This window comes from Equus quagga, chromosome 6 (assembly GCF_021613505.1).
Source record: "Equus quagga isolate Etosha38 chromosome 6, UCLA_HA_Equagga_1.0, whole genome shotgun sequence".
Lineage (NCBI taxonomy): Eukaryota > Metazoa > Chordata > Mammalia > Perissodactyla > Equidae > Equus > Equus quagga.
Window position 1 is genome coordinate 16,888,424 of NC_060272.1, and position 21,005 is coordinate 16,909,428.

The 21,005-nt window shown below is 34.4% G+C and overlaps 1 protein-coding gene across 4 annotated transcripts in view; it reads left to right on the top strand.

Moving 5' to 3' along the window:
- UGGT2 (UDP-glucose glycoprotein glucosyltransferase 2) overlaps positions 1–21,005 on the top strand; it is a 184,460-nt gene that overhangs the window by 106,463 nt on the left and 56,992 nt on the right. For all 4 annotated transcript variants that reach the window (XM_046664577.1, XM_046664578.1, XM_046664579.1 and 1 more), the window contains 4 exons: positions 4,328–4,534; positions 8,744–8,875; positions 13,771–13,895; positions 19,331–19,426. In XM_046664577.1, the coding sequence (XP_046520533.1) occupies positions 4,328–4,534; positions 8,744–8,875; positions 13,771–13,895; positions 19,331–19,426 (560 nt within the window). The remainder of the gene's footprint in view (positions 1–4,327; positions 4,535–8,743; positions 8,876–13,770; positions 13,896–19,330; positions 19,427–21,005) is intronic.

Sequence of the window (21,005 nt, forward strand, 5' to 3'; positions counted from 1 at the left end):
CATCCCTCTGAGAACAGGAACAAGAGAAGGATGCCCACTCTCACCACTCTTATTCAACACAGTACAGGAGGTTTTGGCCAGAGCAATTAGGCAAAAAAAGGAAATAAAAGGAGTCCAAATAGACAAGGAAGAAGTGAAACTCTCACTGTGTTTGCAGATGACACGATTTTGTATATAGAAAACCCTAAAGAATCCATCAGAAGACTATTAGAAATAGTCAACAACTACAGCAGAGTTGCAGGGTACAAAATAAACTTACAAAAATCAGTTCCATTTCTATACTCTAACAACGAACTTAACAGAGAACTCAAGAATACAATCCCATTTACAATCACAGCAAAAACAATAAAATATCTAGGAATAAATTTAACCAAGAAGGTGAAAGACCTATGCAATGAAAACTATAAGACATTGTTGAAAGAAATCGATGGTGACATATAGAAATGGAAAGATATTCCATGCACATGGATTGAAAAAATATAGTTAAAATGTCCATACTACCTAAAGCAATCTACAGATTCACTGCAGTCCCAATCAGAATTCCAGTGACATTCTGCATGGAAATAGAACAAAGAATCCTAAAATTCATATGGGGCAACAAAAGACCCTGAGTAGCTAAAGCAATCCTGAGAAAAAAGACAAAGCTGGAGGCATCACAATCCCTGATTTCAAAATATGCTTCAAATCTATAGTAATCAAAACAGCATGGTACTGGTACAAAAACAGACATACAGATCAATGGAACAGAATTGAAAGCCCAGAAATAAAACCACACATCTATGGACATAATCCTCTACAAAGGAGCTAAGAACACGCAGTGGAAAAAGGAAAGTCTCTTCAATAAATGGTGTTGGGAAAACTGGGCAGCCATGTGCAAAAGAATGAAAGTAGACTGTTATCTTTCACCATACACAAAAATTAACTCAAAATGGATCAAAGACTTGAAGGTAAGACCTGAAACCATAAAACTCCCAGAAGAAAATATAGGCACCACACTCCTTGACTTCAGTCTTAGAACAGTCTTTTCGAATACCATGCCTACTCAGGCAAGGGAAACCAAAAAAAATCAACAAGTAGGACTTCATCAGACTACAGAGCTTCTGCAAGGCAAAAGAAATCAGGAACAAAACAAAAAGACAACCCACCAACTGGGAGAAAATATTTGCAAATCATATATCCGACAAGGGGTTAATCTCCATAATATCTAAAGAACTCACACAACAACAAGAAAACAACGCGATCAAAAAATGGACAAAGAATATGAACAGATATTTTTCCAAAGAAGATATACAGATGGCCAACAGGCACATCAAAAGATGTTCAACATCACTAATCATCAGGGAAATGCATATCACAACTACCCTAAGATACCACCTTACACCCATTAGAATGGCTGTAATCACCAAGACAAAAAATAACAAATGTTGGAGAGGATGTGGAGAAGAGGGATCCCTCATACACTGCTGGTAGGAATGCAAACAGATGCAGCCACTATGGAAAACAGTATGGAGATTCCTCAAAAAGTTAAAAATAGAAATACCCAGCTATCCCACTACTGGATATTTATCCAAAGAACTTGAAATCAACAATTAAACGAGACTTATTCACCCATATGTTCATTGCAGCATTATTCACTATAGCCAAGATGTGGAAGCAACCCAAGTGCCCATCTGTGTGTTATATGTATGTATCTGAAAAAAAAACAAAGGCTGAAAAATCAGTCATCTAACCATGAATCTTAAAATTTGAAAACCGCAACTTAAACTTCTATCAAAGAAAAGGAAAGGGTATGGTAATGATAAGAACAAAAAGTAATGAAATAGAATAAAAACATATAGTAATTAAGGTCCACAAAGCCAAAAGTTGTTTCTTTGGAAAGACTGATAGACTTGATAAAACACCTGGTAAAACTGGTCAAGAAAAATGGAGAAGCAGACCCAAGCATTCTGTGCCATGACTGAAATAGGGTATGTTACTTAAGATCTGTGGACATGACAGAGGTAGGAAGAACATATTTTTAACTATTGATGGAATGAAATCTGTAATTTTAGAGAAAACTCTGGACCTCTCTGATCCTACTAGTAAGCTGTCCCAAGCATCAATCTAACACATTTTTTCCAGAGAATAGAAAAATAAGCAATACATCCCAACTCGTTTTACAAGGCCAGCTCTACTTGAAAACCAAATACCTAAAAGGGCATTATATAAGAATAGGAAACTACAAGCCAGTCTTATTTATGAACAGAGATACAGAAATCCTATATAAGTGAATAAAGGGATAAACAGCATAAAAATCAAAAAGGAAGTATTAAAATGGTCATTTCTTCCAAATTGTTTATACAAAAAATACATATGAATCCACATATATGTTATTAGAATGAATTTTTTAGTTTATCCAGGTTGCTGATTAATAGGTCAGTATACAAGAATTATTTCTAAGAGTTGGAACAAAGAAGAAATGCATTTTAAATAAAGATATCACTTGCAATAGTATCAAAAATATCAAATACTAGGGATAAATGTAATAAAATATATTTAAGCCTTTTACACAATAAAATATTATTGAGAGAAAATTCAGAAGTCCTGCATGAATGGAGAGATATACCATAATCATGAACTGAAAGATTCAAAATTGTACAGAGGTCAGTTCTCCCAAAATTGATGTATAAGTTCAGTGTAATTCCAATATGAATCTCAACATTTTTTATGAAAATTGTCAAACTGATTCTCAGGTTTATATAGAAATTCCAAGGACTGAGAATAACTAAATTACCCTGAAAGAAGAGAAAGGTGGGATAATTGCTCTGCTGGATATTAAGATCTTTTATAAAGCTATATAATTGAAGACAATTTGGTAGTAGCACAAGGATAGAAAAATAGAGCAATGGAAAAAGAATAGCGAATCCAGAAATAGATCCATGCGTATATTATACTTGCTTTGTGATAAAGTTGGCCTTACAGAGCAGTAAGGATGGTCGTTTAAACTTTCTCCTTTTCACATCATACACAACAGTCAATTCCAAATGGATTATAGATCTAAACATAAAAAGCAAAAGAATAAAGCTCCTCAAAGATAATATAGATTATATTTATGACTTCAGAGTAGGGAAAGATTCATAAAACAGAACACAAAACCCAGTAGCCATGAACTAAAATATCAATAAATTCAGCTACATTAAAATTAAGGACTTTTTTTTTTATCAGAACACACCATTGAGTGAATAAATGGCAAGCCACAGAATGGCAGAAGTTACCTGCACACATATAACCAAAAAAGTACTCAAGTCTTAGAAATCAAATCCCTATAAGTCAGTAATAAAAAGATAATTATCTCCAATATAATACTGGCAAAAGATTGAACAGGCAAATCAGAAAAGAGGCCAATGAACACGTTAAAAGATGTTTAATAGCATTAGTGACGAGGAAAAGCAAATTAAACCCTGATGAGATATCTTTACATATCTACCAGAATGATTTAAATTTAAAAGTCTGACAATAAAATGTTTATGAGGCTGTGGGGTGATGGAACTCTCATATGTTGCTAGTGGGAGTGAAACCTAATCCAACTATTTTTGAAAAACTTTTTAGCATCTTCTAAAGTTGAAGGTATGTATAGTCTGTTTGTAAACCACCAAAGTGTACAAAATTCAGTTGTCCAGGATCGATAGAATGGATAAAAGAGAGTGTATTCATACCATGGAATTCTGTATAGTGCATAAAAAAAAGTATAGCTACAGAAAACAATGGTGATGAATCTCACAACCATTATGTGGAGTGGCAAAGAGCACAAAAGAATACATACTGTGTGATTACATTTACATGAAGTTCGAAATACACTAAATGTTTAACAGTGCAAGCTTAGATGGTAAGCTATAAGGAAAAGCAAGAACGTTATTACCATAAATGGCAGGATAGCGGTTGTCTTTAGAAAAGTGAGAAGGTGTAGTAATTGGCAGGGGATATGAGAGAGATCTTTCGTTTGCTGGCAATGTTCTATTTCTTGACCTGAGTGCTAGTTTTATGGGTTAATTCACTGAGCTCTACTTTTTTGTCTTGTGTATTTTTTATGTATGTTATTTCACATACACACGTACACAGAAAAAGGTTAAACAAAGTATTGCATTACGAAAGAATCGTTATGCAAAGGGTGAAGCAGAGTTACTAAAGTGATTGTTTTTAGACTATTTCAGTGCTGTACCACATTCAGTACAGTCAACTTGACAGTGAAAGGTGCTGTATGGTAAAGTGAACAAACTTGATTGGAAGGTTCAACTGTGAAAAGGTATGTAAGATTGTGATCTTTTTCACCTATAAATGTGTTTTGCAGGAAACAAGTGTTCATAGTCGGTTGGGGGTTATTTATAATCCTACATCAAAAATAAATGAAGAGAACACAGCTATTTCTAGAGGAATTTTGGCAGCTTTTCTTACACAGAAAAATAGCTTTTTGAGAAACTTTCTCAGGAAACTGGCAAAGGAAGAAACTGCTGCAGCTATTTACTCTGGAGATAAAATTAAAACATTTCTTACTGAGGTCAGTAGCTATTTGTTTGAAATAATAAATGAGTACTGTTGCATATTTTAAATAAAAGTATGTAAGTGTACTTGGAGATATCATGTTACAGAAAAACATCAATAAATAAGTATAATGAATTAGGGGTGGGTAATAAACATTCCTTTACAATGGGAAAAGATAAATGTTAAATGATACACCTTTGCATAGAGACATTTAGCAAATCAAACTTCATATGTTTCAACCGCTACTTCATGATCCTTTAGAGCTGATGGCATTTTAGTTAGGATATGTACTTAAGTGAAGAATTGGGAGTTAAAGGATTATGTAAATAATCCTCAGGTATTTTCTTGAAGGGGTCCAGAATGGGGGAAATTCAAAAGATAGAAGACGGTCCTCTGGAAGAAAGATTCATTAATCCATTCAAAAAATACTGATTGTCGGGGCTGGCCCCGTGACCCGGTGGTTGGGTTTGCATGCTCTGCTGCAGGTGGCCCAGTGTTTCGTTGGTTCGAGTCCTGGGTGCAGACATGGCACTGCTCGTCGAACCACGCTGGGGTGGCGTCCCACTTGCCACAACTAGAAGGACCCGCAATGGAGAATATACAACTATGTACTGGGAGGCTTTGGTGAGAAAAAGGAAAAAAATAAAATCTTAAAAAAAAAAAATTGTTTAAAAAAAAAAATACTGATTGTCTACTAGACAATAAAGATACTTGTGAACAAGGCAGATAGAGTGTCTGCTCTTGTGGAGTTTATGTTGTAGTGGGAAAGACAGACAAAGTAAGTGATATTGGAAAAATATAAAGAAACGTAAGAAGGTTGATAGTTTGAGGGATGCCCTTTTGCTTGAGTAGTTGGGGAAGGCATTTCTAGAGAGCTTACGTTTGAGCAGAGCTCTGAGTGAAACGAGAAATCAAGTCACGGGAAGTCTGTAAGAAGATCTTACCAGGTCCAGGAACACAGCACGTCTAGAGGCCTGATGCAGAGACTTCTTGCCAGGTTTGAGGTATAGGCAGACCGTTATGACCAAAGTAGGGTGATGTGGAGAGTACTAGGAGATGAGGGCAGAGACATAACTCCAGATATTTCAAGCACTTGTAGGCCATGGTAAGGAATTGAATTTTTTTTCTGAGTATAATGGGAAGCCATTGAGGAATCTTGAAGCGGTGAATAATCTTTAAAAAGATGACTCTGGGCGCCGGCCCCATGGCCTAGGGTTAGGTTCAGCGTGCTCTGCTTCACCAGCCCAGGTTCAGTTCCTGGGTGTAGACCTATACCACTCAGAGGTGGCCATGCTATGGCAGTGACCTACATACAAAATAGAGGAGGATTTGCACAGATGTTAGCTCAGGACAAATCTTCCTCAAGTCAAAAAAGAAAGGAAGATTGGCAACAGATGTTAGCTTAGGGCAAATCTTCCTCAACAACAACAACAACAAAAAGATAACTCTGGATGCCATGTCAAGATTTGATAGTAAGTAGAAAAGAGTGGAAATAGGGTGAGCAATTAGGATGCTATTGTAGTAATCTAGGCAAGAAACAATAGTGGCTTGGACTAGAGAGTAGTGGGAGAGTTGGTCAGATGGTTGATACATAGTATTTATTACAACTTGGGTCAGCAGAATGAGCTAATTTGTATGTGATGTGAGGGTAATACAGGATTTTGGTTAGAACAGCTAAAATTAATGGTGGTGTCTTTTTTTGAGTTGGGGAAGTCTAGATGAAGAGACTTGGACACACAGATGATTGAGTTAAGTTTTGTATGTGTTAAGTTAGAGATGCCTGTTGGACGTTCAAGTGGAAATGTTGAGTTGCCAAGTAAATGAATGTAGAAATCAAAGGAGGGTTATAATATCTTTTTGAGAGTCAATTTAAGACTCATCAGCATTATATGTAATTTAAAGCTAAGAAACTGGATGAGACACCTCAGAAGTGAGTGAAGGGGTAGAAAACAGAGGGACTGAAAACAGAGCCCTAGTACATTCTACCATGTAGGTACACAAGAAAAGGATAATCCAGTAAAAGAGACAGATGGAACAGCCAGTGAGTTAAGAAGATAACCAGGAGAGTATAATATCCTGGAAGCCAGTTGGAGAAAGTATTTCAAGGAGAGGATGATCACCTGTGCCAGATGTTGCTGAAATTAGGCTTCATAATTGCCCATTTTATTTGTTAAAGTGGTCATTGGTGACTTTGATAGGAACAGTTTCAGTGGAGTGGTACATGTAAAAGTGAGTTAGATTCAAGAGAAAATGTGAAATCAGGAAATAGAGACAATGAGTATAGGTAGCTCTTTAAAGGAACTTTTTTGTGTGCGCGTGTGTGAGGAAGATTTTTGCTGAGCTCACATCTGTGCCGATCTTCCTCTGTTTTCTACGTGGGATACCACCACAGCATGGCTTGACAAGCAGTGCTAGGTCGGCAACTGGAATCTGAACTTGCGAACCCTGGGCCACCAAAGCAGAGCATGCGAACTTAATCACTATGCCAACAGGCCGGCCCCCAGGAACTTTTTTATATGGGGAACAGAGAAACATTCTGTAGCTATTAGAATGGAGTTTGTGGTCAAGGAAGGATTTCTAAATTTGAGAAATGTCACTTTCGTGCATGCTAATGGAAACAATCCATCCAAACAATGAGAAAGGATGATATAGAGAGAGGAGAGCAAAGTTCTTGAGTGGGTGAGAAGTGCTGGGATCCAGTACACAAGTGTTCAGTGTTGGTCTTAAGAACAGGACCCATTTTAACCAGGAGAAAGGCAGAATATAAGGGTACAGATGCAGAAGGGCAGATTTATTTGGTGGTGGCAAGATGAAGTACTTCTCTTCTGATTGCTTTCATTTTCAAAAACGTCAGGTAATTAGTTCAATATTAGAGGGAGCAGACGTTAGTTAATAGAGGTTTGAGGAAAGAGGAGAAAATGTCAAATATTTTTCTATTATTCTGACAGTGAAAAAGTGAATTGAATATGTAGTGTGGGAAGATTTCCGAGAGCCCACATGAGGTTAATGACCATAATTGAAAGTGAGAACAGCGTTGGTTGCATGTTTTTCTCCAGCTGTGTTAACACTGTTTGGATCCAGTTGTCCGGAGAAAGCAGAGTTGTCTTTAACCAGAGTTGGGGTTTTGCCATGTCAATATGACTAAGGGGGAGCGTTCAGGGGAACTGCATGGAAGGTTTTGTTGTAGTCAAGGATTCTGGGGTATAACTCGGTTAGGAGGAAAATCACAATAAGACAACTATCAAGGACAGTACCTAAGTGGCAGGGTCTGTGGACTGAGGGGTTGAGTAGCAGTTGGTCTGGTGACAATGGAATGAGTGAGCTGGGAGTGCAGGAGCTTGTGATCAAGGAGACGATGGAGGTGGAGATTCTGGAAGTAAGGAGCATCTAGGCTGCACTGTACTGGCTACCTGTGGCTATTTTAAACTTAAATTTTAAATTCAGTTCTTCTGTCATACTAGCCCATTTCAAGCGCTCAATAACCATCTGTGGCTGTGGCTACGATATTGGACAGTGCAGGGGAACGTTGCTATCATCACAAGAGTGCCTGGGAACTTGTCAGAAATTCAGAATTTAAGTCCTCGCCCTGGATCTACTCAAATAGAACCTGCATTTTAACAAGGCATCCAAGTGATGTGTATGCACATTAAAGTTTGATAATGGCTCATATAGAGAACTGCGTCTTAGCATGAAGGTGTAAAGAACCTATTCGTGGTTTATTTTTTGTGGATGTCCATATTTTTTTGACTCTGACCAAGGGTTACTTTTCTATTTCAGAAATTAAATGTGCTGTTACTAAAATAGTTTTGTGGGATTGGTATAATGGGGTGAGATAAGGTATTTCTATTTTAAACACTGTTTTTTATTGATCACATCAAAATGGGGGTACTGAGTTCAGAATTTAATAAACACTTCATTTCTCTAATGTTAAATTTTATTTAAGTTGATGTTCCTTAGCATTTTACTAATCAATAATCCAACTCAAATTCTCAAAGGCTGAATTACAAACTGTAGCTACTTGTAACAAGATTTACAAATATTGTAATTGACTTGGTAAAGGAAGATTCTTTTTTTTTTAAGTGTAGTTTCAGAAGAAAGTGCTTTTTAAAATCATAGTTTAGTATAATTTTAAATTTTATACTAATATATTAAAGTAGGCATTGTTAGAAAAATGATTTAATATGTTTACTGTTCTCATATAAGTTTCGTTATTCTTATGCTTTAGGGGATGGAGAAGAATGCTTTTGAGAAAAAATATAATACCGTTGGAGTGAATATTTTCCGAACTCACCAGTTGTTCTGTCAAGACGTACTCAAATTGCATCCTGGAGAGTTAGGTGTTGTCAGCAATGGGAAAGTAAGTAGGAAAAGCCGTTGTTCACTTTTCTCAGTGACACTGTGCTACAGAGGTCTCAGACTTTTCTGTCACAACACACCTGATGCAGCACATGGGGAGGACAGTGCTCACATGCTAGACACACCAGACAGGCCTCAGCATCAATAACATGGCGCTGAGATGTCCAGTCCACGGCACACTGCCTCTTACTTCTCCCTTTCCCCCGTTGATGACAATGTTGAATGCAGGTAAGGAAGAATGTTCTTGTGGGGGTGACTTTTATTTTGTTCTAATATAAGTACTAGAATAAACCACTTGGTACACATGACAACATTGTGATTGAGATCCACTGTTGGAGTAGGTGTAGAAAGTATATTGTGACATCTTTCTCTTGTGGCTTTCCTCTACAATTGATTATGTTAAATAACAATATGATTAAGTTAAATAACACTACAATACTTTTATAAGTTTTGAAGTATGAAGTAGTTTATTAATGTAATCTTTAAAAATCTATAAGATTTAAAAAATCAGTCTTAAAAAATCACACTTAAGTCACTCTTACTCCCACTATCCTAATAAAATTTATTAGGAGCTTATTGTTTGACCTTCTAACCATTTTTTCTACCCTACATAACTATTTCTGTTTTTTTAAATACACAATTGTAATCCTACTGTGTATATGTAATTTTCTATCACACTTTTTTCTTGTAGTATATCACATTCTTCTGATTAAAGAGTCTTTATTATATACATGCAAAATTAGTGGATAATGTCTACTTATTAATATTTTTTGAATATGATAGTCTGATTTTATTTCTTAGGAATGATTTAAGTTTAAAAAAATTCAATCTGATGCTTAGATTTATTAGGAAATCAATTAATGCAAAGTATTTGACACATCTCTGCTTGCACTATCAAATTATATATCCCCCAGATCATCTTCAGAGCTCAAATACACCCTCAATGTGCTCTTTGTTTTCTATATTTTTATGGGCTCTATTCACCTGTGTGTTTTATTTCCGTATCATTATCCCCTTAAAATTATGCTTATTTATTCTTTCTTATCTGAATCTGTAGATAATAGGAGTTGGAGAATAGTGAGGGACTCATATCCCCCAGCCACCACAGATCAAGTATATCTGCTTCCGTGAAACAGTTTTTGAGCTGACTAATTGTGTTAGCTGCTAGTCAGTTAGACTCAGGTTTATCTGTGTACAGTGCTATTTTACAACTTGATAACAATGGTTGCCATTTATTATTACAATAATATAAAGTATTAGTAAATTTTGATAGTGAGCTATGTGGAAGCCCAGAAATAGCATTGCTTTTTCTCTTTAACAGTTTCTTTGGGAGGAAATATAGCTTTTTAGGATAGTTTTAAAGTATGTGGCTACCTCTGGCTCTGTCAGGCAGTTTAAGAGATAAAGAGGTAAAAAATTACACCAACTGTATCTAGTACCTTGCCTTTTGGTTATACATTATGGAAGAGCTACCTTATGTTTTCTTTGTCATTGTTTAATATATTCATATATTGTCAATATTAGTGACAACAAATATTAGTTATAGTTATATTCATCTTATTTCTCCTAGAATTGTTTCTTTCTCATTTTCCTTGAAATTGACAAACATATTCAAATGTTAATTTCTCACCTGCTTGAACCAAACATTCTTCTAGGTTCTGAGTACAGTAGTGAACAAACATGTTTTCATAGAGTTTACATTTTGGTGAGCAGAGACAGATCATAAACAGCATCTTTACTGATAAGGTATCATTTGGACAGAGAACCAAAGGAGGTGAGGGAGCAAGCTGTGTTGAATATCTGAAAGAGGAATGTTGTAGGTAGAGGGAACAGTGAGTGCAAAGGTCCTGAGATGAGATCATGTCTGTGTGTTCTAGGAGTAGCAGGCGTGCAGGAGAATAGTTAGGAGAGAAGTCCAGAGAAGTGGCTGGAGGCCAGATCCTGTAGGGTTGTATAGGCAGTGAATGAACGAGTCATGAAGCTTACAGTTCTGGGCAGGGAATTGACATGTTTTGTTTGGATCGCTGGTGGCTGTTACATTGAGAATAGACTGTAGGGGCTCAGGAAACCAGTTTGAAGAGAGAGTGATGGTGGCTTAGACCAGAATGGTGTTAGCGGAAGTAGTGAGAAGTGGACGTGGGATATGTTTTGGAGGCAGAGTGAACAGGAATTGCTGACACACTTGATGTGGGATATGAGACAACTGTGTAACTAGCAGAATGGAGTTCCCTGTATAAAGTGAGGAAGATTGCAGGAGGAGTGGGGTTGTTCAGGGAGACTGGGAAGGGAAAGAGAGAATTCAGTTCTGGACATATTAAGAGTTCAGTGTTCAGCTCTGGACCTCCAAGCAGACTTGTTGATCAGCAATTGAACATAGGAGTTGAATTCAGGGAAGAGGTTGGAGCTAGAGATAGTATTAAATGAAATTATGTTGAATTTTTGTGTTGATTACTAGAAAATTGTAATTTTGATTATCCTTTTATTTGTAGAACTGTGATTTGAGTAGAGTACAATGTAGCCAAAAATAAGTACTGTGGTTTATGAGCTATAATGTAATACCTAATGTATTACTCTCTCATTGTAATGCTGTAAAGCACAATAATCACAGCAATTGGAGCAGTTAGTTATCGCTCTGAACCGAATAGTTTAATGCTTGAAATAATTCTGGCATTTTAGAATCAATCTTCATTTGAACCTGTCCCAACATTTATGTTAGAATTGGAACATAGTCAAAGTTAAAATTGCTTATAAATGATCAAAACTGGGGTGCAGTGATTATCTCATACTTTCTTACTGAGATGCTGAAGAATTAAAACTTTATGTGTTTTAATATTAAAACCCTAAATAATGCTGTTGCTGTAATTATAGTAAATTTATTTTTATCACACTGCCTATTTACAAACTGCTGGAAGACAGCGGGTAGCAGAGGCTAGGGAAACAAGCATGGCCTTTTTTGATTCAGCCAGACAAACCTAGATTCAGATTCAGGTGCACCATTAATTATGTGCCCTCTCTGAGACTTGGTTTCTTCATTTGGACAATGGGAATAGTGACAGTGTCTTTCACAGAGTTGTCAGAGAGATTAAATATACTTAACTCCTATTTTCTCTTTAAGTATTTGAAGGCTTTCATGGGAAATAGTGGGCAGATTTGTAGACTTGATTGTGTTACTCTTGGTGAAGGTCAGTATGTTATCAAGGCCAGTTGACTGAACTTCTGTGAGTGAAGAGAGCTTTTCTACTCAGGATGTGGATGAACCCTCTAACAGAGGCTTCTAAAATTTTAATGAGCTGTCAGAGGAGGTAATGCATTTCTGTTACAGCAGTTATTCTGTATAACTGAAAAATCACATCTCCAAAATGTTATAAAGAAGATTTAAGCTCCAGATAGGTTTTATTTTACTATTACATGATTTTGAAGTTAAATGTTCCTTTTCCCAACTCAGACATTATGTGATTTGATACTATTTAAATTACTTTATTACAAATATTATATTCAACTTTAAGTAGAAGAGCTAAGACACAACAGAATCAATTTTCTCCTAACTATTTGAGACTGTACTTAGAAAGGTGAAATAGAGCTGGTTCTCTGGTGAATTTAATTGATAAAGATAGACAATCTTGTTAATCCCTTAGGAAAATAATTTCATATTTCCTTATTTCTTTATTCTGAGTTATTAACAAAACTGCTTAAGTCACTAGAGATGATATATTTAAATTCAACTATTTTCCAGGCCTCTCCTGTTCGTAGTCTTAAAAATATAACCTTGAAAGTGCTTTCAAAGTTACCTTAAAAACTAAAAAACAAATGCCAACCAAAAAAAATTTCTTTAAAAATATCAAATCTTAAGGCAATGAAATATTCATGTACTTTTCATTTTATAGTGCCTAGTTTTGCATTTTTAAAAGCCCGTGTCTTATGTTTAAGGGTAAACATGGTGTTTGTTTAGCTGTAAGGCCAACGTCCCAGCTAATATCCTCTTTGATATGAGCAAATGACAAAGATCCAGGAACTATACTTCATTAATTTTTAGAAAATATTAATTGCAGAAGTAGATGAAGGGGAAGTGAGAAAATCTGCTGCAACCATTTCACTCTGTTCTTTTTACCAAGAAAAAAAATATTCTAGCTGACGCGTTTTCCAATTGTTTGTTATTAATTGTTTAGCACATAAGACTGTGTCAGGCTCACCTTCTACCTCAGGGCTTGTGTTCATGAGATTATGGTGATTGCGTGTATCAGCTTCCTCAGAAAGTGCTAATAGTAGTGGAGTTGGTGGTGGTTGTGATGGGATAGCCATCCTGAGAAATTAGATGTGGACACTGACTGTGACAACCTCCCCGTCTGTAGTTACTGGAGTAAAGCTAAACTGTGTGAACGTGCTGTGCTCCAAACCACTAGACAACATCAGTTAGACGAAGATTGGTTGGTATTATAATTATCTGATTTGTCTCTCGGTTTTTGCTCTTTTATCCCTTGCTTATGTGTTAATTCATATCTACATAGTGTAGACTACATTTACAGATGAATAGAAAATTGAAATTAAAAGATTTACAAAGTATAGACAGTTGCTTTCATAATTTACTTTAGAATGAAAAGCCTTAGGTTTCTGGAAGAATTATGTTTCAAAGTAAAACTTTCAAATGAAAATAATTTGCTGCTTTTTAATTTTGTCAGTTTAGTTTTGGTATTTATGTAAATGTTATTTGTAATATCAAAGTGAGGAAATATTTTTCTCTTCTTTGTTTCCTAGTAGATTTAGTAAATGATGAGATTAATAGCCACCACCTGTTTAATCAACTTTTGCTTAAAGAAATATCTATTTGATGAGAAAATATTTGTCTCAGACTGATATTGTCTAGAAGATATACAATAATATAACTGCTTTTATTTTAAGTTCTTAGGACCTATAGATGAAAATTTCCATGCGGAAGACTTTTACTTGTTGGAAAAGATAACATTTACTAATTTAGTAGAGAAAATTAAAGGCATTGTTGAAAATATGGAAATCAAATCAAAGAAGTAAGTATTTAAATCTGAGAGCAATTCATTTTGGGGTTTGGTATTTCGCATCCTATTTTTTCTTTTTAAGATGAGAAAATGTTTCAAATATGTGCACAAGTAAAGATATAATAAAAGACATATAGAGAATATAGAGAAATAATAAATGATCCCCATTTACTCACCACCACCAAACTGTAGATGTTAATATTTTGTTTTATTTGCCTTGGATCTGCCTGTCTCTTTATTTCTTACCCACCCATCCCATTCTCCTCCTTCCCCAAGAGGTAACCATTTTCCTAAACTTTGTGTGCATGATTCCCATATTTGTGTTTCTACTTTTGCTTCATGTGTAAATATCTATTATTAGTGTTTATTGTGTTGAAGACCTTGACATTTTTAGAGAAATGCTATATTATACTGAAGGCTCCTTTTGCAGTCTACTACCATAGGAGCTTTATCCATGTTCATGTATATAGAGCTAGCTTACTCATTTTAATTCCATTTGAGTCTTTCATCTTGTGAGTATACTGCGGCTCCTTTATACATCCATTACTGAGGTACAGTTAACTTGGCTTTAGTTTTTTACTGTTAGAGAAATGCTATAATGAACCTGCTTTTAAAGATCTCCTTTTGCAGTGTAGGTTTCTCTAGAGTAGAAGAGTGTTGTTAACTGGATTGTAGAGTATGTGTATCTTCGACTCTACCAGATATTGCTAAATTCTGTCCTTTAAAGTAGTTGCAACAATTAACACTCCCATCAGAAATGTATAAGAGTTACTGTTTCCCCAAGTCCTCACCAATACTTGGTGTTATCTGCCTTATTAATTTTTCCTGTTTGATGGGATGTGAAATTGTATCTTGTTTTATTTGCATTTCCTTGACTTCTAGTAAAGTTGAGTATCTTTTCATGTGATTATTTTCATTCATGTTTGCTCCTCTGTAAAATACCTGTTCATATCTTTTGCTTAGTTATCTGTTGGATTATTTTCTTCTTTTAGTGATTTGTAAATGTATTTTCTATGATTCTGTATACTAATCTTTATCTATTATATGTGCTAAAAATATAATATTCCAGTTTGTGGCTTGGCGGTTTACTTTTTCATTGTCTTTTTACCACGTGCATAGAAGTTTTTTATTTTACTGTCAATGTATTATCAGGGTTTTCCCTTTGTAGTTTGTCTACGACTATGTAAGTGAGGGAGTTTATGTGTGTGTGGGTGTAGGATGAATAAGAATTTTCCTTAGTCTGAGTTCATAAAGATATTCTCCTTTATTTTCTTCTAAAAGTTTTACAGTTCTGCTTTTTTTCTGATTTATATCTTTAATTCTTCTTGGATCTTTACACCGTGCTGCTGGTATCTGCCTTATGCCAGTCCCCCCGCAGTTACTACAGCTTCATAATCAACTTGGATGTCAGATAGTGAAAACTCCCCCTACTTCCTCTTCTTCAAAATTGTCTTGACTGTCTTTTGCTACTTGCTTTTCCATATAAATATGCTTAGGGTCAGTATAACAAGTTCTACAAAAAAAACTGCTGAAATTTTTATGGGAATCTCTTTGAATTGATAGGTTAGTTTGAGAATTGCCACCTTTATATAATATTAAATCATCCCAACCATTAAATATATACATATATTATTTATATGTAGCTATCTAAATGTATATATAATATATATTTAAAATATGTAAATCATATATAACTGATATATATGGTATATAATTTATATTTAAATATATATATGAGACTAGGTAGGTAGATAGGTAGGTAGACAGACAGGCAGACTTATTTAGTGTTCCTTTTAGATCCTTCAGTGAAGCTTCCATTTTTCTCATGAAATCTTGCACGTGTTTTTAGATTTATTCCCTAGTACTTTATACTTTTTAGCTCATATTGTAAATGGTGTATTTTAGATTACATTTTCAAATCATTTATTGCTAAATTATAGGAACAGTATTAAGTTTCTGTGTTGATGTCCCTTGCTGGACTGTCTTATCTTTTGTAACATTTTGTCTAATGTAAGACACTCATGTCATTTGTGACTTGTAACAGCTTTGTTCCTTAAGTTCCAGTGTTTAACTGTCTCATCTGTGTTGGCCTTTCTCTTGTTTTAGTTTGCTCAATTTAGTGAGGGATATATCTGTTTTACTACTCTTTTCATATATGTAGATTTAGGACATGACAGGCTCTTAATTGTTTTTTGTTTGTTTTTATCAATTTCAGTTCATTATTTCTTTTTAATCTGTTCTTTTTTATAAACTTCTCAAGTTGGATTATCTTATTAATATCACATTTTTTTCCTTTCATCCTTTTAAATTACAGGCTTGAAATTTCTTTCTAAACACTTATTTAGCTGGATCCCAGAAGTTTTAAAATATAATTATTTTGTAATGATTCAGTGCTAAATATTTTCAAATTTCTGTTTTGATTTTTTTTAATTTTTTTTATTTTTTAAAGTATTTGAAATATTTAGAATGTTGGCTTCATGAAGGCAAGTTCTTTGTCTATTTTTTTTGTCTTTTTTAATCTCCTGTGCATAGAATTGTGCCTAGATCTTATTAGGCACTCAGTAAATATTTATTGAATAAATAAATGAATAAAGTGTGTTTTGAAAATTTTAAATGGCACACTGTGTAATTGATTTCCAGTTTATTTTGAACTATGATTAGAGAACATGGATAAGTTATTTGGTATTTATTTCTCTTAATTTTGTGAGACAGGGTTAATTTTTATCATTGCATACTTATTTTTTTTAAAGACATTCTCTAATTGTGTGGAAGATTTTATATATGTCTATCAGATTGAATGTGTTATTTTTTTTCAGATCATAGAAATACTGAATTTTTCTTTGTTTTGTCTGTCAGTTACTAAGAGAAGTTTGTTAAACACCACTGGGATTCTGGGTTTATCATTTAATTCTTGTAGCTTTTTCAATTTTTGTTTTAAATATTTTGAGCTATATGTTGTTACGTATACCGTTTCAAAATTATCTTTCTAGTGAATTATTCCTTTCATTATAATATAAATTACTCTTTTCCTAATAATGATTTTATCTTACAGTGTATGGGGTCTGATATTTAAGCCACATCAACATCCTTTTTGGTTAATATTTTTCTGTTATACCTTTTTCTGTCCTCTACTTTTAATGTATCCATGCATCTCACAGCATACGGCTGTGCCTTGGGGGTGGTTATCTTGCCAGAACTAAAAGTTCTGATTTTTAGTCTTGACTACAGAATTCTGATCCAGATGAAACTATGTCTTACTTAATGTATCATTTAGGAAGTGATATTTCTTAAAAATTCATCATTTAGTAAATTATGTTAATAGAAAATTATAAATGTTTGTGAAGTAGTAAACTAAGGGTTTTTCTGCAGTGAAGAGATAATATCCACGTTATTTTCAAATGGAATAAAACTAAAGAAAACTTTCAAAAGCAAAAAAAGTTATGATTTTATAATTAAATAATTTAGGTCTAGTATATGTTGAAAAGCCTATAATTCAGTAATTATTTGTTGAATTTTATAAATATGCTAATATTTCAGAGGTAATTTTTTTAACCTTGTTTGGTAAAAATTATAATCGTAGTTTTAAGAAGGTTCAGGAAGCTATTTTAGCCACTTTTAAAGCTGCATTTCAAACCAAAACTACCACCAAATAAGAAAACCAAGAATGTTAAACCATAACCACCTCCCCTCTAGTTGTCTTAACTTGTTGCATGCACGCAAATAATACTAAGCAAGTTATGTTGTAATTAGAATACATTAATATTCACTTAAATCTGAACATGTATTAAAAGTATGCATCCTTATTATGTTTTTCAAGAGTTAGTTAACTAGGAAGGCAGAACTCTGAATGCCAGAAACAGAATCCTTGGAGGGACTGGCACAGTGGCATAGTGGTTAAGTTCATGTTAGTGGCCTGGGCTTTGCAGGTTTGGAGCCTGGGTGCAGACCTAGCACTGCTTGTCAAGCAATGCTGTGGTGGTGTCCCACATAAAGTAGAGGAAGATTGGCACAGATGTTAGCTCAGAGCCAATCTTCCTCACACACACACACAAAAAAAACAGAATCCTTGGAACCACTATCCCGAGGAGCACAGAAAATCTACTTCTAATGGAGTGATTACTACTTGCTGTGCTCTGAGAGATGTCTCCAGTTCTCAAGCAGTAGGTGCTGCATTTCAGGTGCTCTTTTCCCTCTTTAATTCAGAGTACTTTTCAGAAAGAAAAAAACTGACCTGGATAGCTGAAAATTCAGCAGAGAATCTAAGAAAAAGTTGTTTCAGTCTCAAAGATTGTCCTTTTCTCCGTTTCCCCTCCTGTTGGTCCATACATACTACTTTGAGCAGTCAGCCCAGTTTAAGAAGTGTGGAGAGCATGTTGACCATAAATATTTCCTCCAGTTTTACATATTAGGGATTATGTGGCTCATAAGTAAATATCTTTGAAAGAGTATGTGAATAGAGATTATGGTTTTGATTAATTAATTCATTTGATGTGTTTATTAAGTGGCCATTAAATGCAATGCTCTGTGAAGGGTATGGTAGGTATTACAAATAGAAATAATACAAAGTCCTACATTTCAGAACTTTACAGTTCAGTGAAAGATGATATACTAGAAAGATACAAGGGTCTCAGCCACTTTGAATCTAAATTTCTTTGTTTATTAAATGGAGTTGCCAATCTTTTCTTTCTTTTGTTTTTTTTTAAGTAAGCCTTCCTTAAAGTTCAGCCAACATTTTTCTGTCCCAGTGTATCATTCAACATATAATACATTTTCTCTGTCATGGATTTTCGAATTTGGTTACATTTAATCTAGGTATTTATTTTGTGCAACCTTAATTAGTTTTCAGACTAATTTGAAACCATAGAAATCTGGGCTTCTTAACTATATTAAAAATTTTTTGAAAGTAAATACCCTATTATTTACTTTTTGTTCTTTCTGCCTTTCTTTCCTACATGACATGGGCCCCAATGCTTGAACACATAACCAGCACTCAGCAAGTATTGATTTGAATGGAATGATTCACCATATTCTTTTTTTTTTTTTTTTTAAAGATTTTTTATTTTTTCCATTTTCTCCCCAAAGCCCCCCAGTACATAGTTGTATATTCTTCGTTGTGAGTTCTTCTAGTTGTGGCATGTGGGACGCTGCCTCAGCGGATTCACCATATTCTTATAGACACTGTTGAGAGTACGACTTATCAATATAAGCGTTTAAAGATCATATCAATGATAAGAGAAAGTAGGATGATTTTAAAAGCAACAATCATCTTGCTTTGAACTGACAAATTCTACTTACTGACAAGTGTGGAAGAAAAATCATTTATCTAAAGTTTGTCTATTGGAAATATTTTATACTAAAGTCCCCTTTCTTGAGGCACTAATCATGACATATAATATGGATCTTTCTCTTCCCGAAATGCTCATATATTGTTGATCTTGTTTATCTAGCATGAATGACCTCATTATGAAAGTTGACGCCCTTGTTTCCTCTTTGCCTACACGTGCATCTCGGTATGATGTCACATTTCTGAAAGAGAGTCACAGGTAAGAATGTAATAGTGCTGTGTTTTCTGTCATTGCATCCTGTACTCAATTACGGTTTCCATTTGTAGTCATAATATAGCAGCCTTGAAAGTAGAATTAAAAGTTCTGTGTTAGAGAATAAAGTATTTGACGAGATTAGGGAAAGAAATTCCAGTTAATTGTATATTCTAGAAAATAAAGGAATGGTATATATAGGATATGAAGTTTCAAGTAAGTTATACCTAATATGATTTGTCTTATTCTTATCTTTCTTTCATGCTCAAGACTATTTGGAATTTTTGCACTAACTTGGAATAATCGTTATAAATGATAATATCTCTATATTCTCAATGTATAAAAGACTCAGTTACTAAAGAATTCTGATTGATAAAATGTAGACATGTCCCAAATATAGCGTGTCCCAAAATGTATTCTGTGGAACACTACTCTGAGATGTTGACAGATATATTCTGAGAGAAAAACTGTTCTCTGGTTAACGAAGTTTAGAGAACACTGCGTCCTTGGGCGGGGGAGGGGGCAGGTTGTCAGTGTGTATCAACGTATTAACGGTTTATGAGATGTGGTGTAACTAAAAGAAAACACAAGAAAAGTTTATTTTTGGTTAATTTAGTAGTTGCGTAACTTATTTATCCATGGAACACTTTTTTGGTTAAAAATTTATTTCACAAAAATTAGGTTTCTGAAGACAGCCATCAGAGAAATAGTTTTAGAATTATAAACTAGTTTATAATTTCACTATATACAAGTCCTCTAAGATATTTGAAATAAATTTCATTAAGCTCTATCTACAAACATGCAATTATCTGTGTCCCCAGAAAGGAACCTTTGTTTTATTTTGTTTTGAATTAAGCACCACTTAAAATTGGGGGAAAAATAAGTTAGACGTTATGTAACCAAACGACAGACGTGTTTTATCTTATAATATTTTTCTAATCACTTCTCCTATAAAACTAAATTGAGACAAATTACTTTAACACAAACTTAAAACGGCTGCACCTCCTTGTCAGTTTTCTGGTTTTGTGGTGGATGCAATCTTACGTTGCTCACATTTACTGTTAGAAGACGTGATGTGCTCCAGCTGTGAAAGCTTTCTCCTGAGATCTGTTTACACGTGTGTAGTGTTATCATTCTCAGGGAAAATTACTTTTTAAAGAAATTATCTAGCACTGTTGAGAAGGAAGTCTTCATTTTCTTTTTTTTCAGATAACTGAGATTCAATACTTTTAATTTTAAGTATTTTAAACACGTTTAATAGAATTCTTTTTGGAAACGTTTTTGATCTCTTAAATACCATGTGCTGAAGTAATTTAACACAGAATATTCAAAACTATCATTGTAAACATTAGTCACTTTACCATTCCATTAAATTATACTTAGGAATTTTGATGTGTTTGGAATGATTTACTCCCATATGAAACGTCTAAAACGTTTGATCTTTTATAGTTTGTGGTGGTGTAGTCTCTGCTTTCTTTCTCTAGCTTTCACGTCAGTCAATGTGTCCTGCTGCTTTGAAGCCTCCTGCCTTATTTTCCACAGAGGGAAGGATATGATGTAACTTTGTGACAGTGGTTTACAAGTC